General features: G+C 35.7%; 3 protein-coding genes across 3 annotated transcripts in view; 1 reads left to right on the forward strand and 2 right to left on the reverse strand.

Moving 5' to 3' along the window:
* uba7 (ubiquitin-like modifier activating enzyme 7) overlaps positions 1-5,484 on the forward strand; it is a 45,968-nt gene extending 40,484 nt beyond the window's left edge. Inside the window, exons 24-25 of the mRNA XM_048199143.1 lie at positions 18-109; positions 3,809-5,484. Of these exons, the coding sequence (XP_048055100.1) occupies positions 18-109; positions 3,809-3,941 (225 nt within the window). The 3' untranslated portion in view covers positions 3,942-5,484. The remainder of the gene's footprint in view (positions 1-17; positions 110-3,808) is intronic.
* Positions 5,485-5,659: 175 nt separating this feature from the next.
* On the reverse strand, positions 5,660-9,813 carry inka1b (inka box actin regulator 1b). Its single transcript, XM_048199145.1, has 3 exons — positions 9,658-9,813; positions 9,514-9,569; positions 5,660-6,633 (listed from the first exon to the last, which is right to left on the reverse strand). The coding sequence occupies exons 2-3, from the start codon at positions 9,514-9,516 to the stop codon at positions 5,761-5,763; spliced, it is 876 nt and encodes a 291-aa protein (XP_048055102.1). The 5' UTR covers positions 9,517-9,569; positions 9,658-9,813; the 3' UTR covers positions 5,660-5,760.
* Positions 9,814-10,771: 958 nt separating this feature from the next.
* The window catches only part of gnai2b (guanine nucleotide binding protein (G protein), alpha inhibiting activity polypeptide 2b), a 56,529-nt gene continuing 40,097 nt past the window's right edge, over positions 10,772-27,203 (reverse strand). Inside the window, exons 3-9 of the mRNA XM_048199150.1 lie at positions 22,797-22,938; positions 22,342-22,502; positions 16,674-16,802; positions 14,075-14,204; positions 13,347-13,500; positions 12,889-13,104; positions 10,772-11,635 (exon numbers count right to left, since the gene is read on the reverse strand). Of these exons, the coding sequence (XP_048055107.1) occupies positions 12,914-13,104; positions 13,347-13,500; positions 14,075-14,204; positions 16,674-16,802; positions 22,342-22,502; positions 22,797-22,938 (907 nt within the window). The 3' untranslated portion in view covers positions 10,772-11,635; positions 12,889-12,913. The remainder of the gene's footprint in view (positions 11,636-12,888; positions 13,105-13,346; positions 13,501-14,074; positions 14,205-16,673; positions 16,803-22,341; positions 22,503-22,796; positions 22,939-27,203) is intronic.

Genomic DNA, 27,203 nt, shown 5'->3' on the forward strand with positions numbered 1-27,203 from the left:
CTTATTTCTCATTTCAGGAAAAGCACAAGTTGAGCATCACTGGCTTGTATTATGGTCCTGCTGTATTGTACAGCGATCTCTCCGATCACACTGATCGCCTGAATCTAAGGTGTGTATGCCGATATACAGCTGTTTAAAAGAGAAATACTGCACACAGCATTAATTGTATACTATAGTGAATGCCTACCTGCATAATATTAACCTGAATTCTAGAGCTATATATCATTAAATTTGTCTAGACTGAGAGACTTTGGTCCCTTAGTGTTTATTTTTGGGATAATGGATATTTTCCTAAGCCATGGCTACACAGTCTTCCATCATGACGGTCATTTGAAGCCACGCTCCTTCATTAACGCCTCACTCCCCTCTTTCTGCATGTGTGCACCTAACATCAATCTGTTCAAAGACCTCAAGGCCCTTCCTGGGTCTCTTCCTGTTGGAACCAAAATTAGTCTCGGAGGATGAATTAAGAGAAAAAAAAAATGTATTATCCTGTGTCAAGTGCTGCTCTTTCCTGACATTTCTTCATTTACATTTCTTTGAAATGTTTGGCATGACATAAAAGCATTTGAAATCAAGTATGCATGTACAGCATGCACACTACCAAATAATTAATATTTTTGAAAGAAGTCTCTACTGCTCACCAAGGCTGCATTTATTTGATCAAAAATACTGTATAACATTGTGGAATCTTATTACAATTTAAAATAACTGTTTTGTATTTGAATATGTTTTAAAATGTAATTTATTCCTGTGATCAAAGCTGAATTTTCAGCATCATTACTCCAGTCTTCAGCCATTCTAATAAGCTGATTTAAAAAAATAAAAAAAAAATCTTAATTATTCCAAACTTTGACCGGCAATGTATAATGTGCACAGTTTGCAAATGTTTTGTATGTACTGAATATCAATGACCTATTACATTTGACAAAATGTGCAGTATACATCCAAAACACACTGCATTGTTTACCGCAGTGGTTCTCAACCGGGGGGGCGCGAGTGGCTACAGGATGGGAGGAAAAAAAACTGGAAAAAAAAACAATTAGCGAAATTTTTTATCACTAAACTACTGTCATTAAACGTTAGAGTTTTGTATATATATAACTCCTGAATAAAAATTAAAATGTGTTTGGACTGATTAAAAAAAAAAGTTTTGAACAAATTTGATTGGTTTGTCGATAGTGAGCGCAAATCGGCGCAAATGCAGGTTGATAAGCGGTTTTATTAAGCGAGTCACTGAGTCGTTCATTCACGATTCGTTCAAACGGCCGATTCATCAAGAATGAGACAGATGTTTGTGAATGGGTCATTGAATCTTTGACTCAAACGATTTGTTCAAAACACTGAATCATTCAAAACACGGTTGAGTGTTGCTGTGAGATGCGCTATGTTGTGATCTTTGTTTGGATTCATCGGATCTATTTTCGCTGCTAAAATAGACAGTCATTATTTTGTCTAAAATGTAAGTGACTTAATATTATTAACTTGTTTGTTGAACTGTCATATCAGTGTCACATTTTCAATCGCGAGGTGATGGTCAATTAAGTGATGGTCAATTGTCAGCTCTCTTGGTCGTCAGGTCGTGTGATGTATGTTGCTGAACTGTATTCAAATGTTATAAATATAAAAACACCACATTTTGAAATTTAACTGCAGTATGTCAATTTTGTTTATTTGTGTGTGCTGCGCTCATAGACTTTAGAAAACGGCGCTCATTTGTTTGATTTCTCCTCGAGAAACTGCACAAGCCTCAAAAGTTTAAGGTCCTTGCACCCTGACTCAGTCCGAAACTGTCGTATTCGTTTTTTCATATTCGTCATTTGGTGGATCAATTGTCAAAAACCCCTCAAAATATTTGCTACGGATGCGAAAAATGCAGAAAATCGAACCATCCGAATTAATTTTTATGACGGACGGAAGTTTCAGAGGCTGCAAACGTATAAAACGTGAGGTCGTATTTAGTTTTATATATATATATATATATATATATATATATATATATATACACAGGGTGCGATTTGTATTAGGGGATGGGGGGAATTTCCCCCCTTCTGGTCTATGTATCCCTCCCTCTGCTGAAATATTTTTATCCCCGGTGGGGATAAAAAATATCCCCCGGGTGATGCTATTCCACAAACCACCAACAGAGCATATAAAATACCAAAAATAAAAATCTTTTTTTAAAACATCGCCAAGTAAAACGCTGCGTTTAGCCTATAGAACTGTCTCTTTACCACCACAACAAACAGGACACTTTTCAGACGCGCGTTCCGACTTCGTCTCAGTGCCAGGCTCAAGTCAAACGAGAGCGGAAAAGGTGCAGGTGACGACGAGGGAGCTTCAGTTGAACAACAGTGAATTGCGGTCAGATGAGATTTTGTCAGGCTATGTCTGTAAAACTCAGAAAAATGAACATGACTGTCCTATCAGCCGCTATACTGTGCTTGTGGAGCGCACTCAAGAATTGCATGCGCAAATGCGCCGGCGCGCGCTGCATAATGACTTTATTATAGCTTAAATAAAGCGCAAAAGAAACTACGAGCAATGATGGTCGTTGTTCTGTTGTAAGTGAAGTCATGAAATTGCCAAACATGCGATTAAAGCTGCCTCAAAACTGTGCATGCATGTAAACATGGTTTTAAAGCTATTGTTATCCATTTTGTTGGCCTTGAAACGTCTTAAAATGCACATATGTACACCAGGGAAATCTAAATTTTCTCGGGGGAGCATGCCCCCGTACCCCCCTAGCAAACAACATTTTCTGACCTCGGGAATTATGAAACCCTGCGTACGGCCCGGCTTATTCTATATAAAAAAATCTGAGGTAAACGTGTATGCACTGTGATCAAAAATAAATGGGGCCAAACGCGATTGAATGTAAAGGTTTGTGTCTCGTTATTCTATTAATAACTACCGATTGATTTTGCATTTCTATCAGAAATTAAGAATTATTAATGTCATTTTAGTGGTGCAAATATCTATATATATATATATATTTTTTTTTTAAATGTTTCTGTAACAGCTGCCAAAAAATAGTATATAGCACTGTGGTTTTTAACAAATAAAAAAAAAAAAAAAAAAAAAAAATTCAAAACATCCTCCCCTCTGTTTTTTCACAAATCGCACCCTGTATATATATAAACGAATAAACTAGTCAGAATATAGGCTACAGTTAAAGCTTTCCTTTAGTTTTTGTGAAATGCTCACACGCACTGGGGCCCCAACTGCAATGAACCAGCTTTGGGGGGGCCCAGCTTGCAAAAGGTTGAGAACCCCTGGTTTACCGGATCACAATGCAGTGCACTCAACTTCTAAAGTGAGGAAAAAGGCAGAATATAAACTAATATTTTTACACTTTTTAACTCATTATTTGATTAGACTGCTCAAAGTTCACATTTTCACACAAAAAATGGCAGAAACTGCAATATAACAGCTTTATTTTCCTGATAACCACATCTTGCTGTATTAAACATTCACTGTAAAGAGGCATTTGAAACTGTTATTGTACGTTGCATTTCATATACTACTAGTAAATATTTTAAATAGTTAAATGTGCAGTTATCTAGTAATTTATTCTGAACATAACCAGTGTTAGTTAGGCCTAACAGTGACCTTCCTGTTCCTCTCTAATTATGAGTTACAGACCATACCACACCCTTACATAAATAAACACTCTCATACATTCATTCACAGCAACTCTTATGTAACAGGATCTTATGTAAAGAATTGCACTGATGATAATGCTGTGTTTAAAGGTTTGGTGGTTCTTTGAAAGGGATTTTTATTGATTAACTTATCGTTTATGCAGCATAACTGATTTGGTACGCTCCGCAACCAAGCGTGAGATTCCAGATCACCAGCAGATGTTGGAGATCGTTCCGTCGTTTGAAGAGGATGAGGACTGCCTGACCGTCCCGCCCATCAGATACCTCCTCAGGTGAAGCTGGAAAGAAGAGCCTTACATTTAGGAACATCACTTTAAGATGACAACTATTAATGTCTTTCTGTTAACTGAGTTTATTTGCTAAACAGTCATAAAAAACATGGGAAATTTGTGTGGGAAGTTTTTGCAAATTTGTACACTGCACAAAATAACTGTTAAAAAATAATAAACATGATGAAGTTAAAAAAAAAATATATATATTGCCAATACAAAATAAATGGATATTTAAGATTCTTACGTATAATAACATTGTGGTAACATTTTACAATAAGGTCTCTAACATCGAAATTAAAGTGATCATAACATAGATTTTTTAAATTATTATGTTCCTTGAGGTTCACTTAAAATAAAGTTTTTTTAACCTTCATTACAAGTACCTCTTATATGTCAAAAGATCAAGGCAAATTTGATTTCTCAGGTCATGACCTCCTTAACTAACATTAACTGACGGTGAGCAATATATTTTTGTTTTACAACATTTATAGTCTTTGTTAATGTTAGTTCATAAAAATGTAGTTCACAGTTCAAACTAATGTTAACAGATACTTTTTGTTTTAAAAATGCATTAGTAAATGCTGAAATTAACTAAGATTAATAAATGCTATAGAAGTATTGTTCATTCTTAGTTCATGTTAACTACTGTAGTTAACTAATTTTAACAAATGAAACCTTACTCTAAAGTGTTACCAACATTCCTTTGAAAAAGTGTTAATATCCTATCAAGAATCTTCTAAATGCATCTAGCTAAAGAGAAAACAAGACCAATAATAATTAAGTTTGAATATTTTGTAGTTTATAGCTTTTCTGTTGATTCTTTCAAACACATGTGTATCCTGTATCAATACGACCCCTGTGGTTTCTTAATTCCCGCCCTCATCCCATTGTTATGCAGCCATGACCACCCACCCCTCACTTCACCATTATCATGTATGAAAACAATTCCAGACCAGAGCCAAAGACCCAAATGAGCTGCGTCTGCTCCAGTTAATTTAATCACCTTTAGACATGTTAGTGTGCATTCGGACCTAATCACATTACAGCAGTGAGTTTCATTCACAAAAAGACTTGACAGCTGGGTCTTTATCTTTCTGTTGTATTCTGGTTATAATCCTCCAATTCTAAAATGGTATTTAGCCTACTGCATCTGTCTACATCTCATATCATTCTGTCAGTAAAGTCTTTTTTAAAGAGAGCATTCCATATTTTAGTCAATTACTTCCAGTTTCTTCGAAGTGAAGGGTGATATTTGCACAATATATGAGATATTTGATGTGTGTTGAAACTATAAACTGTGAGATAGAGATGCAAATACAGAGAAAAGTTTAAAGTTATTCATGCACTGGATGAAAACCAAATGAAACTTAGATTGTCAAACTTAGGAGAGCTAAACAATAATAGTGTTGGTTAGCTTTAAAATAATGGCAAGACAAACTGTATTGCTTTGGAAAAGAATTGCTTATTCTGATTTTTTAAATAAATGTAACCATTAATCATTGGTGTTATATTTCTGCTGCAGCCAAATAAACAAAAACAAGCTTCTAGAAGTTGTGCACTAAAGTGATTTGTGTACCCTTTTTATGGCAATTTTTTATTTTAAAAATGAGCTGAATCATATAGTATATAACCCAAACTATGCTGTTTTTTGTGGCACTCATTGTCATCGGAAAGTATTTTTGACATCAGTTTCATTGTTTTTCAGAAAAATGGATCAGAATATTCTTTTAAATAAAAACATTTATTGCAATATTTATTAATACATAGAACAATATTATAAAGACATTTTCAGAAATAAAATCCAGTTAGTTTTCAGAAACACATCAGATGTATCCAATGACGTCGTTGCATATGATAGGCTGTCGACTCCCGGTCTTCATGACAGCGCTAAACTGGTGAAAGTCTGGTCCCATCTGGTGCAAACTAGTGTGGGACTGGTGAAAGAAGGGTTTTGGAGCTTGAAATCCCACAGGACACGACATCCGTTTAGCGCGTCTCTCCTCAACTCCAACTCCCTTGGACATACCTGCTATTTTCCTCCGCATGTTAACCAGAAAGTCCTTGGCTATTTTGCGGCTGTGGTTTGGCTTCAGTTCTGTAGAATCTGGGCATTCTGGAAGGTCCATCCAGTTTTTAATAAGATCTGCAAAGCTGTTGTCCCCAAGAACCAGAGGTTGCCTGTTACGCCCTCTGGTTAACAAAGACGTGGTCCAGTCCGTTGGGTCGCTGGCCTCAAACGACGTCCAGCGCTCCAGGCACGCGTCTGATGTGGATTTGGGTCGGATTCGGTTGGTGCGGACACACGCGGACGACGAAACGCGCACATTCCTCGTGCGACGCAAAACCACACCCTCATCCTGCCAGGATGCTTCAGAGTACCCAGAATCAAAGTCCAGACTTTTCACGCTGCTGGGGGAGCCCTGAGGTAGACGGCCAACACCGGCTTCCTCATCCTCCTCTTCTTCCAGTGGGCTGGCCAGGCAGCAAGCGGAATCATAGGTGCTGGCGTCACTAACGTCGGATATCCGCAGGCGACTGAGTTGCTCCCGCTTTTGTGCCCTTTTTTGACAGGCTCGAGTCGCGTATGAGCACTTGGATTGATTGGCAGGCTCTCGTATCTGCTTCAGATCCTGCAGAGACCTCATCATGTATCGCATCTGGTCCCGAAAGCAGTCGCCTGAATTGCGAGCGCACAGCTGGAGAAAGAAAAAGAGGAGGTTAGAGCCTTGACTGCCCAAACTTCAGCATGCGTCGTTTACAAGAACACTAGATGTGCCCATCTGCCAATTGTGGGGCACCACACTGATCACCAGCTGTATGCATTTTTCATGGCATTTCCCTCACTGTACCAATGTTGTCAACAAACATGTTATATATATTAGAGATGGCCAATACTATATTTCTCCACCGATACAATAGTGATATCTGCCGATACCGATAGTTTAGGGGTTCTGCCTTTTATAGACCTTATGTAGCCCCGCCCCTTTTCAGCGCTGCGCTCGTTGTCTTTTGACTTCCGGCTTGTATTTCCACAGCGATCTTATGTATTTATGAATGAACGGCTCATTTTAAAATCTTCCCGGTCTACTGACATTTGTTAAGACATCTGCTATAAACATAATGCTCATGATAACTTTCATTAACTCTACAACAGGTAAATCCACTTCACCAGCTAATTATTCTTCAACAACTATGCCATAGAAATATACAGGGCTACCGCTAAAACGGAAGTTCAAAGACAATATTCTAAAGATGGCGGCGCGCTTGTTTCTCTGGAAATACCTTTTAAGTTAATGATAATTTCATTATAATTAATGATTAAGTCATTATATTTTTAATTATATTTTGACTTTATTCTCTACATTTCATCAACTTGTTTCAGAGGAACTGGTATCAGTTACAGTATAAACGAACATTACTCAAATTAACTAACAAACATTAAATTCTGAAGATTAAATTAATATTTCTTTACTTTCTGAATGTTAATTCATATAATTACTATTAATATTGAATATCAAACTGGTTTCTTAGCGTTTTCTTTACACAAAGCCCAAATTCAGCACATTTTCCTGCCCTCTTTTGATTGACAGGATATATCGGCCTTGACTATGGGCTGTTTTTAAAATGGTTTGAAAATTTGCTTTTAACTGCCGATACCAATTATTGGCCGATATATTGGTATATATAATATAATATAATATAATATAATATAATATAATATAATATAATATAATATAATATATATATATATATATATATATTGCACCCCTATATAAAACCATTGTTAATAGTGATAACCCTGCAATGTACCATGGTACCACAACAGAATGTTTTCATAAGGAAAAGAGGAGCCTGTTCCTCAAAAATGTTCTAAACAAAAACTGCAGATCCATTGCCAGACTGTTGTGTCCAGGAACTATAATCGCCTTGGAAAACAATTCATGGACCAGGCCGAACAAGCCATAAATTTGCCGGATATTCCCCTCAGATGAAAGCAATCCAGAATTTTCCACAGTTTAATCCAGCAGCATTAATCAATAACATGACGAGTGGGAGAGAAACAAACACAATCCATTTGGCTGTCTCAGGGGAGAAGAATCAGAGTGATGCATGCCGATACATCCGCACCGATTGTGGGAACAGGAAACAAGAGGAGTCCCTTCCTGCACCGCTTCTGGACGAAAGAGAAGCCACATTTCTCCCACCTCAAGTTCATGATTAATGCACGGATTGTTGTGGTCAAAAAGGAGATGATGTCATTATTTTGGGGACAATGCTGAACTATGTTGGCCATAGTTCACAGCAAATGATCTGGGATCAGACTAATTGTGTTTATCAGTCTATTTGGGACGGTCCAATACAAGCCAAAAAAAAAAAAAAAAAGTTTACAGTAATAGATTTATAATTAGGAATTACATCAGTAATACAGAACTACATATCCACCTACTTAGAAGAACAGTGCCACTGCTAAAGGATAATTTAAATAATAAAAATATGAAATAATAAAATTGATTATAAAATAAAACCATGTAAATAAAAATATTAAATGAAAAAAACTGAGGTACATTAATGCTTTTAAACCCTTCCAGAATGTCTTTCCCCACAGACTTCCATCCTTAATTCTTTGAAACAACAAAAAATTCCTCTTGACCAAGCTTATCAAACAGATTTCATTCTATCCATGGTCCACACCTCTCATAAAGCAAAAAGTCCCTGTTTCCAGCGATAACATTCTCCTACCCTCAAGTGATTTACTTTCGCTTCCAGCTCTGCAGTAGCCATTAAGCGTTTGGAATTTTTTGGGAATGCTTTTGAAAGGCAGAAAAACACCCATCTATGTGTAGCGGCTGAGCTGAGCTGGCCTGCAGCCCTCAGACGGGTTTGAGCTACAGGACCAGTGACCACTCTATGATGTTATCACAGCTGTGAGAACTTAGCCATTTGGCTCAAAGCTGCAAACGTGTGTGTGTGTGTGCTTGAAAAGCCAGCGGTTGCCAGAGGCCATGAAAAATGCATTGAGTTGGGTAGCGGTTAACCTCCATCACTGCTGAAAATGTACATTTCATTTCACAATCCAGATTACAGTTCAAGTTTATAATGCTTGAGGGAGGCACAAAATACACCAGTGCATGTGTCACATTAATATTTGAGATAAAGTATAGGAAAATGCAGTATATGAACAAATATATTCAATATGCATTTAAACTGACATTTTAGTGGAAGTGCTCACAGCCAGAAAAAAAACAAGTTACACTACTACAGTTGTTACTACTATACAATCATAATTTAATATGGGATCTTCATTCAAAAGCTTTATAATTTTGGCCATTTGATGCTGCTACTAGTACATAAACAGCTCAAAACAATAGCCTGATGACATTCTGATAAAAATCTTGAATAACTAGTACATGTAGGCTGTTTTAGATGCTATATATAAAGTTAAAGTATTCACTTTATTCTGTTTTCTTCTTTGCATGACTTAGACTACAGACGCTGCCCTTTTTAAATATTACTTTTAGACAATAATATCGTATCCAGATGAACAATAACAAAGCAGGCAAGACAAAAACGCTTACCATGTTTATTTGTCGTTTGCTGAGTTAGTCCACCTTTGTATATTTTTCTGTTTTCCCTGAAAAAAAGAGGAAAATTTGGCATAAGTATTTTAAATAATGCACAACAGTGTGTATATGCGACCTAAGAGCGTTTGAGACACTTACCAAACAGCACACCAAAAATATCCAAGATTTATAAAGTAGTACAAAACGATATTAAACGCTCCGACTGCAGACGCGTCTTCTGCTTGTTATCAGTCAATGCGCTTTTGCAGTGAGCGCTCAGCGCTTTTGAGCGCCGTCATTTTCCTCTCAGAACAATCTCAACCAATCAGCGCCACGCGTCAGGCTGCCATCCAATCAAAAGGCGAGAAGTGAAACGTGAGCGAAGAACAAACGCTTCACACCTGATCAGACTGATTGATAAAGCGTAATGATTATTAATAATAAATTATAATTAATTAATACAGCTACTACTAATGATATTTTGTAATAAAACGAAGTATAAATTAAAATTAAACGATAGAATGAAAAAAATATATATAAAAATAAATTAAATATATATATATATATATATATATATATATATATATATATATATATATATATATATATATACACATTATAATACGTTATTTTAAGACAAAAAAACACTAATCAAACAAAAACTACCAAATAAGCATCAAAAACTTTTCTTTCTCTTTCGATAAGCACAGCTTATCATGGTATAAGTATATATTATGGCAAAAAAATACGGAATTTACTGTATATCATATTACCATCATCACTGTACCATGGTACCACCACAGTACTTTCTGTTAGGATTAAACAAAATATTTTGGTTTAATATATATATATATATATATATATATATATATATATATATATATATATATATATATATATATATATATATATATATATATATATATATATATAATTATTTATTTATTTTTTTCCTTTTTTTTTTTTTTTAATAAATATTTTCCCAGTTGTAGTTTGGGGCTTGAGGGGCAATTTGAGGGGTTTAATTGGTTTGGTATGTAACACAAAGCCTTTATAGGAAATAGTTTAGAGTAGACTTGTGGATTGTCAGTCATTTTAAGTTAATTTATTTAACTAAGTGTTCCTCTAGCGCCTCCCTGGGGTGATGGAGTGACACTGCAGAAGTGTGTAATGAAAATAGCATGAAATAAAATACATAAAACAGTATGCATTGCAGGGCAAAAACAAATTGCTGCATCAGTGAGTGTTATAAATGACATAAAAGACACAGGTCTATCTTACATATCAACTTTTATTTCCAATGAAATCTTTTCTGGTATTTAGATATTAACCCAAAGGCTGTAGTCTAAGTTTTATTTAGCTCTTAAAATGTGCTCAACACTTTTACACTTTTCATTTGATAGCGTGAATAAAAACAGCCCTATGATCTACAGACAGTGAAAACAAGGCACAGACATCGCGCAAAAGAAGGGATGGTACAGCAAACAGGAAGGAGACATGTGAGGTCGGATATAAATATTTTACACGTTAGTCAATTTTGGACTGTGTCAAAGTCAAGCTAGTAGAGAGTGTCCAGATATATCAGCGGCTGAGGGAATGTCACGTCGAGGTTTAGAGCGAGCGAGCAATTTCATATGGTCCGTCATCATGCAACAATATACAGTTTGAGCCTGGGATGAAGATTCAGTGCTAAATGTTTACAAAAGAGATGTCTCGTTTTCTTTCTGTGCTCACATTAACTTTACAAAAGAAGAATTCTGCCACTGAGTTGAATAAAACTAGCACATCCTTAAAAGAAGTCCTCACCCACCCCATTGGTAACCTGGCAAAAACAAAAAACTCAATAGAAACAAATATCAGAATATCCTCCTGATTCTCCACTCGTTTTTTGGCAGAAAATAACTGCAAAATTAAATATTTACACACTGAGAACCAATTTAAAATTCAAGGTTCAGGAAAGAAGGATGGTGTGCTGGAATTCCGTGAAGTTTCTCTTTTCCTGGTTCACGAGTCTTTTTCAGGTTATCACAAAAAAAAAAAAAAAAAAAAAAAAAAAAGATTTTTATAGGTAGCTGAAGGCAGTCTAGCATGTGGTGTATAACCCGTTGACCAGGTCCATCGAACAGTTTACACTTTCCTGAGGAATAATCACAACAAAATCAACAAGGTTAATCATTTCAAACCTATCAAACTCATTACATGTTAAATGCTTTGAAATGTGTGCATGTGCCATCCTTAAAATAAATTAAATGTAGTTAACATTGAGAAATACATTATTGTTCAAAAAGTTTGTGGTCACTACAGAAAAGTAATTATTTTATTCTGCAAGGATGCATTCAATTGATCAAAAGTGACAGTGTAAACGTTTATAATGTTTCAAAAGATTTCTGTTTCAAATAAACGCTGTTCTTTTGAACTTTATATTCATCAAAGAATCCTGAAAAAATGCATTATGGTTTCCACAAAAATATGAAGCAGCTCAACTGTTTTCAACATTGATAATAATCAGAAATGTTTCTTGAGCAGCAAATCAGCATATTAGAATGATTTCTGAAGGATCATGTGACACTGAAGACTGGAGTAATGATGCTGAAAATTACAGAGGAATAAATGACACTTTAAAATATATTGCAATAGAAAACAATTCTTTCACAATTAACGCCTCCACAATATTGCTGTTTTTACTGTATTTTTGACCAAATAAAATGCTGCCTTGGTGAACCCCAACTTTTAAATGTACAAATACATTTTGAGGCAATTATATGATGCTTTTTGAGCAACTATGCTCATGCATATGAAAGTGTATCTGAACAGGTCTGTTTTATGTGCATGAAAGGTAAAGCCCTGAGTATACTCTTTTTTTTCTTTCTTTTTTTTTCCATGGTGACTTTGTGAAAGGATTCAAGTAGAAAGCATTTTCTCATTATCCTCCGCTTGTATTTGTTCTTCTGAGACCCTCATGAATTCTTAATGCTCAGGGAAGGGCAAAGTGTGTTTGAACACACAGCCTTGGAAAGCATACTTCATTTGACTTGATGCATGAGTTTTGAGCAATCTCTCGTCATGAGATACAACCCATGTGAACATCTTTGTATTCTTTCATGCTAGAGTTGTACAAAAGAAGGTATTTTCTAACTTCTTCTCATAATCTTGTCGCTGTAGCTTGCATGCGTTCCGGTCTGTTCTGTTTATGCAGTTTTTCTTTGACTACCTTGTGAATCGACACCCCCAGGGTGCAGTTGCCACCTTGTGGATAAAGTAATTATTGCAAGAAAAAAATAAATGCACATGTGCGACCTGTGCTGACCCTCGCATATGCATAAAAAGTGAAGTATACTTTGGGCTTTAGTGTGTGTGTGTGTGTGTGTGTGTGTGTGTGTGTGTATTAACCTCATCATTCTCTTGGCCACCTTCATTAAAAGAGGCCGCAATCCTTCAGGTTGTTTTTGATGATGACGTCAGTGACGGCGTCAAACACAAACTGCACGTTCTTAGTGTCAGTAGCACAGGTAAAGTGGGTGTAAATTTCCTTTGTGTCCTTTTTCTTGTTGAGGTCCTCAAACTTGGTCTGGATGTAGCTAGCAGCCTCATCATATTTATTGGCTCCTGTATGAAAACGATACAGAAAATATTGTCTCTCTTATAACATGAAAGTTTAGTTACATACTTTTCAAAAAACATCCTCATGCTAAATCATGTTCCACATGCTAAATGAAACCAAACTGAATTCAAACGAATGTTCTGGTTTCAGTTCAAGCCTTATCGACAGCATTTGTGGGATAATGTTGATTATCACAGAAAACAATTTTGACTTATCTCAGTTTTAAAAAAGAAGAAGAGTCAAAGACCTGAATATTCAGGAAAGCAGATGGTGAGAGGGCTGCGCGTGATCTTCTCCTCAAACAGATCCTTCTTGTTGAGGAAGAGGATGATGGAGGTCTCGGTGAACCACTTGTTGTTACAGATGGAGTCAAACAGTTTCATGCTTTCATGCATGCGGTTCTGAAAAAAAGTGAGAAGGCAAAAACGTTGTGCAGTAATTCAACACCAGAGGGCGCTATCGGCTCACGTTTGCCCCGTGGACAGATGCAGTCTTCTGTACACTTGACAAGGATCTTTAAGGGTGTTCATTATAAATTAGTCGCAAAATACATCAGCCTAAAAAAAAAAAAACTAAATTGACAATTTATTTATGAAATAACACAGTATTAGCTTTTTTAAGTTACTTAAAACTACTATTTAATATTTTAAGAAAAATATACTTGGTATATATACACATTAGTAACAATTTATCAAAAAACAAAAACAATCTTCATTATTTGTCACCTTTTAATTGCGTAAAATGTAATATAAATGTAATTATTTATATTTATATTAATTGATTTATCAAAATGTGAAAATGCTTGGAAAGGGTTTGCAAAACTAATCACAATGACAGATTCAAAATTCAGGTTTAATGTTTGGATAATTCCCATTTTTTCCCATAACTATTCCAGTGGTTCTGACTACAGGATAAGGATTTTTAAAAGAGACTGCACCTTTCCTACCAAATTCTTTTCAGCCGTCTCTAACTCACCATCTCCTCATCCTCAGCGAGCACCAGGTCATACGCGCTCAGAGCCACACAGAAGATTATGGCTGTTACTCCCTCAAAGCAATGGATCCATTTCTTCCTCTCCGACCTCTGACCTCCCACATCAAACATCCTGAAGAGAAAGGAGAATTAGAAGAAAGGAGAATATTTAATGTTGGAGATCCTGAGATGCAGCAGAAGCAGGTGAAGGGGTCACTTTGTCCTTCCCTGAGCATTAAGATTTCATGAGGGGCTCAGAAGAACAAATACAAGCGGAGGATAATGAGAAAACACTTTCTACCTGAATCCTTTTTTTAAACTTTCCTTCCATATATAGGAAAGTCACCATGAAATCAAAACTCTTTTTATCTTTTCATTGCGGAATATTGCGGTATTTATTATAATTGATTTATCTATGCACATCATTTTTTTTAATGTGCCTCGTAAACTCATAAAGGTGCTCTCAGTGATCCTAGGTGGAGTAACTTCCTGTTGACGTTCGAAGTATTGTCAAACAAAACAGAGGCTAGCTAGACCCTCCCTCCTCCTCCTCCTCCCCCTCCCCTCCGTGCTTCCTGAAACAGTCATGAACGCGCATTAAAAATCATTCTTGTCGGTTATTGGCTGGAGCATGTTTATTATGATTCGTGGTCCAGGCTGCACCAGTTTGTTTTTATTGCCATTTTCGGAGCTTGTGGCGACTACAGAGACCGCGTTTTTTTTACAGTGTGTTCAGGGGACAGGCAGCTAGCGGATAGTGAGGAGATGTTTGCTGTATGTGACAAAAAAAATTTTTTGGCCTAAAAACATGTGACATCACTTAGAGCACCTTTAATCAACATAATTTCCCTTCCCTCTTGCAGCCAGTGTTGGGTAAGTTACTCTAAAAAAGTAATTAATAATGTGCTACTAATTACATCTTCAACAGTGTAATTAGATTACTGTCCTAATTACTCTCTCTAAAACATATTGCATTACTTATTACCAATTACTTTCTAAATCCCATATCAACCTCGATCTGTTCCACAATACAAGAATAGATTTAAAACTGCTCTCTTAATTATTTCAAAGAATTAAAATGGCAGATATTCTTGAACTGACCAAAATATTTAAAGGGAGAAGGTTCGATTAAAAACATACATTTTAACATTAGACGTTATATTTTGATGTTAAATCCACTACTGATTTATATAGAATTGTTCTATAGCCTATATAGTACTTATTGCAATTACATCAGAAGTAAATAAATTACGAAAAAAGTAAGAGTAATCCCTTACTTTACTTTTTTCAAGGGAAAAGTAATTAAAGGTGCCCTAGATTATGTTTTTAAAAGATGTAATATAAGTCTAAGGTGTCCCCTGAATGTGTCTGTGAAGTTTCAGCTCAAAATACCCCATAGATTTTTTTTTTTATTAATTTTTTTAACTGCCTATTTTGGGGCATCATTATAAACGCGCCGATTTATGCTGTGCGGCCCCTTTAAATCCCGTGCTCTCCGCCCACAGAGCTCACGCTTGCCTTAAACAGTGCCGTAACAAAGTTTACACAGCTAATATAACCCTCAAAATGGATCTTTACAAAGTGTTCGTCATGCATGCGGCATGCATGCGTCGGATTATGTGAGCATTGTATACTGTTATATTGTTTACATTGATTCTGAATGAGTTTGAGGCTATGCTGCGTGGCTAACGGCTAATGCTACTCTGTTGGAGAGATTTATAAAGAATGAAGTTGTGTTTATGAATTATACAGACTGCAAGTGTTTAAAAATGAAAATAGCGACGGCTCTTGTCTCCGTGAATACATTAAGAAACGATGGTAACTTTAACCACATTTAACAGTACATTAGCAACATGCTAACGAAACATTTAGAAAGACAATTTACAAATATCACTAAAAATATCATGATATCATGGATCATGTCAGTTATTATTGCTCCATCTGCCATTTTTCACTGTTGTTCTTGCTTGCTTACCTAGTCTGTTGATTCAGACGTTGATCCAGACGTTTTGCCCTTGTCTAATGCCTTTCATAATGATAATGTTGGGACTGTGGGCTGGCATATGCAAATATTGGGGCGTACACCCCAACATGTACTGAACTCTTGTTATTTAACTATGGCAAGATAAATTAAATTTTTCATTCGAGGGCACCTTTAAATTACAGTAATTAATTACATTGTAATGACATCTCTTCTCTGATGACACATTTACTGGTGTGAGGGCGGGACAACCTGTCACTCACATGAGACCCACCAATAGCAAACCACAACCATCCAATCATATCCCAATGGACAAAATCAAGCCCCGTCCTACATGTTTTCTCGTTTCACTCGGATATATACATCACAATAGAGAAGAAAAACTATCCGTTTCAAGCCGACTTTAACCAGTTCTATAATAAACTCCTCTACACATCCAGAACACAGATTTTTTGCCCATGTAATATTGATTTTGTGTTTTATAAATAAATAAAACCCTTTCAAGCTATATCGGAACAAACACATATATATCAAGATTCATGCTGAACTATATCAGCTAGCCATCATTGGTGTCATCGATTTGTGTAAATGCTTATAGACACAGCACTGAATATTTCTCACTTGAAGTGCAGATCTTTAAAAGTGAAATGCGTCTCCACGATCCCAGTGGTCTTCACTCTGGTCCTCAAGACATCCTGCTGGGTGGGAATGTAGTCTGCCCGTGCTATCCTATCCAGATCGTTCAGATAACTACACAAACACACACATATATGCAATTAGGTCATTCACATCACAGCTAGATGAGTAACTGTCATTAAACTTAATCATTAATACACTCAGAGAATTTGAAAAGCTTGATTCTGTGACCTGCTGAGCGCCGCATGTTCCACAGTCATATGAGGGCAGAGGCGTTGTCTTTGTATTTGGTGGGTCTACGCTCGTTTTTGAGATTCGACACCTGTATTAGTGCCTGATAAGCTGTGTTTACAATGGGCTGTTTGCAACTGAACACTAGGGTATTGCTTACTGCAGAGCTTCACAACAGTTTAAGTCAGCAAAACCCCTCTGGAATCGACATTATTTACTTGACACAGTGCTTGAGACTTACTTTTGAGTAATGCTTACATTTCAATAAATATAACAATATTCAGACTAAAATGTTATATGTTGTATTATATTGTTATATGTAAAATGTTATAATATATTAAGTTTTAATTTCCTTTTATCATCATTATTATTATTTAGATATTGCTATTTAGATTTATTTTTATTTCAGTTTTAGCTAGTTTTTATTTTTTATTTATTTATAGTTAATAATTTCAAAACTAATATTTACATTTTAGTTAATGATAATATAATATAATATATTATATTATATTATATTATATTATATTATATTATATTATATTATATTATATTATATTATATTATAAATACTTTTTATGTGATGATTATGTTTTTAGATAATTTAATTTGGCATTTCTTTCAAAGTTTGCAAAGCCCTAACTTACTGCCTAGTATATACTGTATGCACGGTAGTAGTACGGTATTATTTTTTATTAAAAAAAAACAACAACTATGCATTGATAAACATTTTAAACAGATGTATACTACACTGCTGACCTCATGCATGTTTTAATTTTGTGTAAAAAGTATCTTTTGGCAGTCTGCCAAATAATAAATGAAGGAGATTAAAGATCACAGTTGATATTGCTTCTGATTCATTTAACACACAAGTCAAGCACATTGCATTGTGGGATACAGTATTCCATGCAGTGTTGCATACTGCACACTTTGGCTAATGTAGCAAGTCATCTGCAAATTTCATGCATACATTAGATGTGCCTACTGTGTACAGTACACGTACTGATCAGAGAGAAGTTTGATTTGAGTCCAATCTTCAGAGGTTTCCACAACACAACAGCTGCTTGTGTGTGAAGTAGACTTTGACTGGAAGCCATAAATAGTCATATTAGCTCACTGAGCCGTCGCTGTTGGACGGGCTACAGTCCTGTGCGCTTCGCTAACTGAGAGCATTTCTATGGCAACCCCGACTGTCACTGACCTTTCATACATAATGATTCCGGCTTAAAAATTAGGTCATACTTTCACAGCATGTGATCGGCAGAATATACCATTTCAATTTCATAATAATGGTCCTAAAAATGTCATGTAGAACTTGAAACTCAACCCTTTTCTCATTTATGGGTGAATATATGTGTCAATAACTAGCCATAATTCACCTCAAAATCAAAAGAATAAATAAAAATCAAGCCTTTGGTCTGTCTATCTAAATAATTATAAAATAAATTATTATATACAAAATCTTACTGTAAACTTACTTTTTTTTTAAAAAGGCTCTAACTTAAAAAAGGTACACCAGGTAACTTTTTTGTTCAAAATGAACAATTTAAATAATGAGTCTATATATCATCAATCCTTCTTCCAAAACGTGATTTGTCTTACTCTGATTCACTCTGGTAAGCCTATAAGTGTATATATTTAAGATTTGACAAGATGGTTTTCGTGGGAAATTGCGTACATGAGTCACTCGCCCATGCGTGTCACATCATGTCTGTAAATAGAGAAAAGTTGCTCCGGCTGCTTTGACGTGTCTGGTGTGGGAGTGCCATAAGTTATTTGTCACAGCGAGTGAGAAAGTTGACATGGAGCAGCTAAATCTCCAACCTCTGGGGAATCACCCATTTTAAACAAAACACTGAATAGAGGAAAGTCTGCTGGCAAAAGAGAACTCGTAATAATACAAGAATCAACATTGGCAATAATGGTGAGAACTGGATTTGGAATTTAGTAAAAGCGATGCGGAAATGCCGTTGAGATCCTTTCCATCTAAACTTGTTATAATATCTCATAAGCTGTTTTATGAGACACAGAGCCGAAGCACAACCAAAACAAAGTTTGTTTTATCTTTTAGAGATGCACGGATGTATCGGCCAACAATCGATATCGGCCGATAAAAGCTATTGTTATCACTATCAGCCATCGGCCGCTTGTTTAAAAACTGCAGATTATCAGGGCCGATTATATCAAAAGGGTTCGGAAGAACACGTTCAGACTGCAACTCTGCATACTGTGTGTGAAGAAACTCTTCTCTTTGTCTTCAATACAAGTTATATCTCGAAAAACATGCATGAACATCAAAGGTAAGTTGAAAGATACAGTACAACTTACCGGAATATATCATGTCTCATTGTAATCACTTTATTTGTGTTTCAACTGCGGAAAGACGTCATTAAAACAGCTTGTGAACAATATGCCACGTCACATTTACCTCAGTAATGTTTTCCAATGTTCACAGCTCCTTTGCTATCTATATATAAAAAACACTAGAGAGGAGCTTAAGACAATAAGTGCTTATGAAAACTACCTTTTGTGATACCAATACAAACATTTCAGTTTTTATTTGAGTGTAATTATTATATTTGAAAATAAACAGCAGCTGAATATAATACCTCTGTTGTTAATTTTAACCTCTAATATTATAGTGTACCAAATAGGAGATTTTTTTTTCATAAGACTATCGGTCTCGGCATCGGCCGATATCATTCTGAATAATCGGCTATCGGTATCGGCAGAGAAATTTAGTATCGGTGCATCTTTTTTTAACCACTAGAGGTACAAAACTTACATGGTGTACCTTTAATTTTAAATTTATTTAAATAATATCCATTAATCTTCCAATAATCTTCCATTCGATTTTGTGCACTGAAACATGACTATGTTTTTGGTAAATTCAACGCATTCACATAAGCATGTGGTGACTTGAATTATTCCCCACAGTATTCAGTGGCAACAGTCTCTAAACCATGAGAAAGGACATGCAGAAATGTGGCCGTGTTCACAGGCCCATCAGCTCTAATCTTCATCTCTGTTCCTTGTGGAACATGCTGTATTTGCATGTCACCTTAAATATCCTCAATATCATACACTTTCACCCTACTTCCTAACACACTCAATCAATCTGTCTCAGTCACACTCAGATATGCCTAGAGGTTTATTTCCATTTTTTTCTCAGGCTGACATTATTTTTTACAGGTTCTGTTTATGTTGTCGTTGCAATATGTTAATTTTATATCTGTTTGAAATGAAGATGTTCCAGTGCATTAGGCCATATAACTCTTCAGTTAAAACAAATTTAAAGTTCAACATTAATTGCAATGACAACATAAACGCCACATTAATTCTATTAGACAAGCCAACAAATAAAATGATGATTTTTTGAGGTATGCATCACGCATAAAACATTTCTTTTAAAACATCACGCTTCTCTGATCACACAATGAGTAAATATTCAAGAATCGCATTATTTAAAATTAAATTGTTTAGCTCAGAGTCATTAATAATTAAATCAGAAATGAAAAACAGAACTCTTTATTGTGAGATGAACTGAAATGAACCAGTATCTTCCTTTAGCTTCACTTGTTAATTCACATTTTATGCTTTAAATTAGTTTATTTCCTAGAATGCCAGTTTCCCCCTCAGAACTGGTTTTAATGGCCGGCACTTCAGAAGGTTTCAGGAAGAAGATCATGTGATGGGCAGAGAGAAGCAGGGCTTTCAGCTGCATGGCCTGGGGATCGTGACACACTCCATCTGCTTTCACTACTGCAGGATGGAGTCTGAGATGTGGGATGATGGGAATGTGAGGAATTCATTCTCTTTCAACAAACAGCTAAGAGCTAAAAGCAGGTCTTAATGTTACTTCTGGTCTTGGTCAAGGAATTATACTTATGTTTAAAGTAGTGGCTATTAACTATCAAACAATAGCAAGGATCTTAAACGTTTTAGGTCAAGAATTCAAATGCGAGATTTTGTTTATTTGTTAATCATGCCTGCAACATTAGCCATATATGTGTTTTATCTAAAAAACACATGAAACCACATTTTTCCTGTGTCCTGGTTACCCCTACATTGTGGAGACCAAATGTCCCTACAAGGATAGTAATACCAGACATTTTTGATCTCCATGAGGAAAACGGCTTACAAAGCATACTGATTTTTTGTGAAAATGTAAAAAATGCAGAAAGTTTTCTGGGGTGGTGGGGTCAATGAAAGTCCGAATGTGTCAACATTGTGACCTCACTAAAGGCAGGAAACATTTCTGCTAACAACAACAGATGGACTTGGCATTGAGTTCCCTGCTTGAACCTGGCTCCCATCATGCATCACTGTGTGCGTGTGTGTGTGTGTGTGTGTGTGTGTGTGTGTGTGTGTGTGTGTGTGTGTGTGTGTGTGTGTGTGTGTGTGCTAAAACGCCATTACAGTCACATTCTGTCTTGGGAGAGATTTGTGAATTAGTATTCTGTTGCCACACCTTGCAAAATTCTGTTACTCAAGTGTATGTGTTTACGCAGCTCTGAAGTACATGGATGAAATATAATTAAACAACAGTGAGCCACAGTGATTTTACAGAGGTTAAGGGGCACAATATGAAGTGGGAGCATTTAACTGTTGCAAAATGACAAACGCACAGCCTCCAGTGGCTTACTGCTTTCATAAACCAACAACAATATGATAAAAGACACCAATGAGTGTGTTTACATGCACAACCCATTATACTGATAATATACACAACTATTCAAATATTTGGGGTGAGATTTTTTTTAAAGAAATTAATACTTTTATTCAGCAAGGATGCATTAAATTGATCAAAAAGGGACAGTAAAGACATTTATAATGTTACAAAAGATTTCTATTTCAAATAAATGCTGTTCTTTTGAACTTTATTTTCATCAAAGAATCCTGAAATAAAAAATATCAGGGTTTTCATAAAAATATGAAGCAGCACATCTGTTTTCAACATTGATAATAATAAGAAATGTTTCTTGAGCAGCAAATCAGCATATTAGAATGATTTCTGAAGGATCATGTGACTGAAGACTGGAGTAATAATGCTGAAAATTTAGCTCATATTATATTATATTATATTATATTATATTATATTATATTATATTATATTATAACTGGATTTTTGATGGTGAGCAAAAATAACCTAATTTTAGGCTGTTTTCATTCAAAGCAGTGCAGCAATACATTTATATGGAATTTAATTCATAAGCAGTCACCAGCTGTTAACATCTCACCCAATCAGATTTTATGGTCAGATCTATATGCATTTTATAACCCTGCAATTAGGATTCCCACACCTTTACACCAATTCATTTCCATGCCTTGATTTTGTGATATGCTATGCATATCATGCAAAACATATTCACTATAGATTGAAGATGTGAAGCGGGAACAGTAGCGTGTGTGTGCAGACACTCACTAAGCAGCAGAGTCATTGAGCTGATATTCTCTGGATCGGGTGAAACAGCCCTGCACCCCGCTGTCGGCCCACAGTCTGCGGATCACATTGGCCAGGTCTTCAGTTAAGATTCCCTGCTCCTCCGCTGCTGCAGACAGAGCAAACAGCTGCCGTGCGTCGTCCTGCACAAACACACACAAGAGACGTGCTGAGGGAGGAAGAGAACTTTACTATAGCCGGTGCAGACTTTACAATTGACCAGTTACAGAATGCCTTGAGCAGGGTTTACTGTAAAATTACTGTGGCTCCAAACATATTGCCTATGCATAAACGCCTATGATGGGTTTGACATTAAACCTGTACATCAGAAATGTGAAGTTGTGACAGTGTGCGGGACTCTCTGAATTATTTACAGAATCCCAGCATGACCTACATACTCGTCCCAGACATTCTCGCAGGTGTGCAGGAGGTCTTACCACTCGGCCGCTCTCTCCGTAGTCTATCTTGAGGTTGCTCATGGCTTTAATAATGGCCATTATGGACTGGATGGTGTTGCTGTAGACCACGGCTCTGTACTGCTTACACTCGTCTTCTGAGTAGCCGTCTTCATGGATGATTCTAAACAGAGGGTAAAATGTAAATATTAAATAATAAATACCAAAAAAGGTTCAGCAGAGAATGGTATAACGCTATTTGAAAATAAAATAAAATAAAATAAAATAAAATAAATAAAATAGTGAATTATTATAATAGTGAATCATATAATGATATCTGGGAATGCTGGGAATAAATTTAATAAAAATTGAATAAGCTTTAAAACAAAAAAATAAAAAAAACATATCTATATGTATATCTATTATATTATATCTGGGAATTCTAAGTAGAATAGAATAAAATAAATAAAATTAAAATAAAAAATAAATGCATTCAAAATTCAATAATATTTGATCATATTACATTTATTACAGAGCTTTTAGGAATAATAATATATTTTAATTGGTCTAACTGGTTAGTGTATCATAAACTACTCCAATCAGGCAAATATTAGAAGCCTATAATATTAAGTATTAAATAAACGGTTTAAAATGTGCATTCACCTGATCAACACTGAGTATCCAGATGGTATAAACAAACATAACTTGTGGAGCACTCTCAGAGTATGCATTTATTTGTCATTTTAACTGATGGAAAAGGGCGTACAAGTGGACTTCAAAGATTTCTTATCCTGTGGCCCCCTCTTTAGGACACCATTAGTATTACAGCCAATGTAAATGTAGGATTTTTTTGAACTTTGATTGTAATTTATAAGAAAACTGTAAATCTGATCAGTTAGAAAAGATGTAGCACATTAAGCCAGAACAGCCTGAAGGTCTTCTGCAAGCAGCTATGTTGTTAGTGTCAAAAATCACATGATCAGCAATTAGTCAACATCAAGTTTAAAGTGTCATGGCAGAGCATTAAAGTTGGCAAGTCAACTAGTCTGTGCAACCCCTTATTCAACTTTTTCTAAATCATTAAATCACACCTGAATTGAAAAAAAAAAAAACTGAAACTGTCATGAAGGAAAACAGAAATATAATAAACAACAACAACAACAACAACAACAACAAAAAAGATTTCTGCAGCTTAGAAGAGAGGAAGCTCAGACTAATGGATCTTAAAAAGGTTTGATCAAATAAAGCTGACTCTACATACACTGAATAGAAGAAATGTGGGATACATGACACCTTCTGTTACTCTGGGTAACAGAATTTGCAGTGTTTTAAACACCCCACCTGGTGCTGGTAACAGTTACTGTCATTGTAACACTGTTTTTGCTTAAACCTGCATTAATGACCTAAGTGTGAAACTATGTGCTGTCCTCATGAAAAATGGATTTAGATCCCAGCACCTCCAGTGAAATGTAAATTATAAAACTATTTAAGGCTTTCGCTATCTCTCTTTATGCATGCAATTTTTACTTGCACTGAAAGATATATATAGCCCAACAAAATACATTTATAGCTAAGAATAATAAGCACACCTTTCATCAGAGCTTGCAAAGATGTTCAATGATGCTCCAACCCACACATCTCAATATATAAAACTTTCATTTATCTTACAAAGCAGTGACCAGTGTTATTTCTATGTCAAATAAATGTTGTTCTTTTGAAAGGTAGTGTATATACAGTATGTGATTGAACAAAGCATAAAAACACAGTTATAAATTAATCCAACCTTTTCAAAACCAGTTAAACTGTAAGAGGTTTTATTTCTAAATAACCTATATAAATGCACCTATAAACGCATACTTTTTACTATATGGAGGCCAAGATTTCAGAGAAACCAGCCAATTGCTAAATGAATTAACATGTGAGATGAATCCTCGTACTATATTCTCATATACTAAATATTATGCAAGATTAGGATTAGTGCCTCTCAAAGCGAAACTGAGAACAAATGCCAAATATTGAAAATAGTATTCAGTATTTGTATTAAAAACTTGTTTTTATTAAAAAAATAAATTGCGTTTATGAAGCGTGAATCCACATATGCTTAATTGCAAGAGGTTTTGCAGAATGAGGGTTACCGAGACACGACTGAGCATAGAAACCAGTGCAACTTTTTGGTATCGCGAGGAGATGGATGGTGTCTATTAATCATCAACAGGATGAGAAAATTTCAAGTAAAGGAACCAGCACTATATCACAGGGTCTGAAAGGAGGTTTCACTCGTGCGGAAATGTGACTATCACGGAAATGAAACTCATAACAGCAGCAAAAGCCAGTTTCTGTTAACTCCAATTTTAGCGCTCCGCCTCGCACATGATGTCATTTGTTCAAAGTGCTGTTGCTGCAAATAAATATGTGACGGATGAAGCATGGCTTTATTACTGATTATGAATAGTGTGCACACACTTGTATCTCAGCAGCTGCAATGAGCTCATTTACTGTCAATTCGTGTGATTTATCAGACTTAAAGCAGCGTGGCGTTCCTGAGAAAGAGTTTTTGTGGGTATCACATGCAACATTTAAAGGAAGCATGCTTAAAAAAGATGTCTGGCTCTGTTCTAAAACATATGAGCTGCCTTCATAGGTATCGTTTTTAGAAAAAAAAACTTTTTACCTAATTATTTTACATAATATGTGTGTTTGCATGTATTTTTCATGTTTGCTAGAAAACCAATATCACTAGCTTAGTAACATACTAATGCTGAAATCAGCTGCAGAGTCATGCTATTTGTACAATGATGCATGGAACACTGCTACGAAGAGCATTCCAAATCGACCACCTCTAAGGTTCCTATACAGTCAGGATGTTGTCTTAGAAGGCAGCTGCCTATGTAGGCAGCATGGCATCTAGGTTTGAGACTTTATATTAAGGATACACGATATATCAAAATATGGTGTAATGAGAGTCATATCGTGAAGGCTGTGATTTAATTAAATAAATTTAAAGATGCCATAGAACGTCTTTTTAAAAGATGTAATATAAGTCTAAGGTGTCCCCTGAATGTGTCTGAAGTTTCAGCTCAAAATACCCCATAGATTTTTTTTTATTAATTTTTTTAACTGCCTATTTTGGGGCACCATTAAATATGAGCCGATTTAGGCTGCGGCCCCTTTAAATGCTCATGCTCCCTGCCCTCGGAGCTCGCGCTTGCCTTGAACAGTGCATAAACAAAGTTCACACAGCTAATATAACCCTCAAAATGGATCCTTACAAAGTGTTTGTCATGCAGCATGTCTAATCGTGTAAGTATGGTATTTATTTGGATGTTTACATTTGATTCTGAACGAGTTTGACAGTGCTCCGTGGCTAAAGCTAACATTACACACTGTTTGAGAGATTTATAAAGAATGAAGTTGTGTTTAAGAATTATACAGACTGCAAGTGTTTAAAAAAATGAAAATAACGAGAGTCTTGTCTTCGTGAATACAGTAAGAAACGATGGTAACTTTAACCACATTTAACAGTACATTAGCAACATGCTAACGAAACGTTTAGAAAGACAATTTACAAATATCACTAAAAATATCATCTTATCATGGATCATGTCAGTTATTATTGCTCCAGCTGCCATTTTTCGCTGTTGTCCTTGCTTGATTACCTAGTCTGATGATTCAGCTGTGCACATCCAGACATCCTGCCCTTGTCTAATGCTTGAACATGAGCTGGCATATGCAAATATTGGGGGCGTACACCCCGACTGTTACGTAACAGTCGGTGTTATGTTGAGATTGGCCTGTTCGTCGGAGGTCTTTTAAACAAATGAGATTTATATAAGAAGGAGGAAACAATGGCGTTTGAGACTCACTGTATGTCATTTCCATGTACTGAACTCTTGTTATCCAACTATGCCGAGGTAAATTCAATTTTTAATTCTAGGGCACCTTTAAGCGCTGCAGGTTTCCTTGTGACGCGCAGCACTGTGTTAAATACACGCGCACAGCTCAGAGCTGTTAATTTACTGTGAATCAAGCCGCTCTGTGACAATGCAACAACGTTTTCAGAACAAGTCAGAATTATTCTAGAGTTATTCTTTCAAATACAGCTATTCATGTCATCTGGTGAAAATTCCGATATTTTTCATATCGCAATATTAGAGCCGTACAATTCTGGATAAATTGAGCATCATGATTTTTTGTTTTAAATAGAAATCACAATTCTCCCACGAAATAACATTCAGTTTACTAGAGAATCTGACAACATTTTAGTTTCTGCAGTCTATTTGAAAATATTTAATTAATTTGAATTACTTAAATCTTTTTGAATGAATGATTCAATGACTCACTCATAAAGACTTGGATGAATTAGTGTTTTTGAATGAACCTCTTGAATGAATGATTCATTGACAAATGTTACTTGTCCCCACCTACTGGTGTAACAATATAATTGATACA

The sequence above is a fragment of the Megalobrama amblycephala genome, linkage group LG8 (assembly GCF_018812025.1).
Source record: "Megalobrama amblycephala isolate DHTTF-2021 linkage group LG8, ASM1881202v1, whole genome shotgun sequence".
Taxonomy (NCBI): Eukaryota; Metazoa; Chordata; class Actinopteri; order Cypriniformes; family Xenocyprididae; genus Megalobrama; species Megalobrama amblycephala.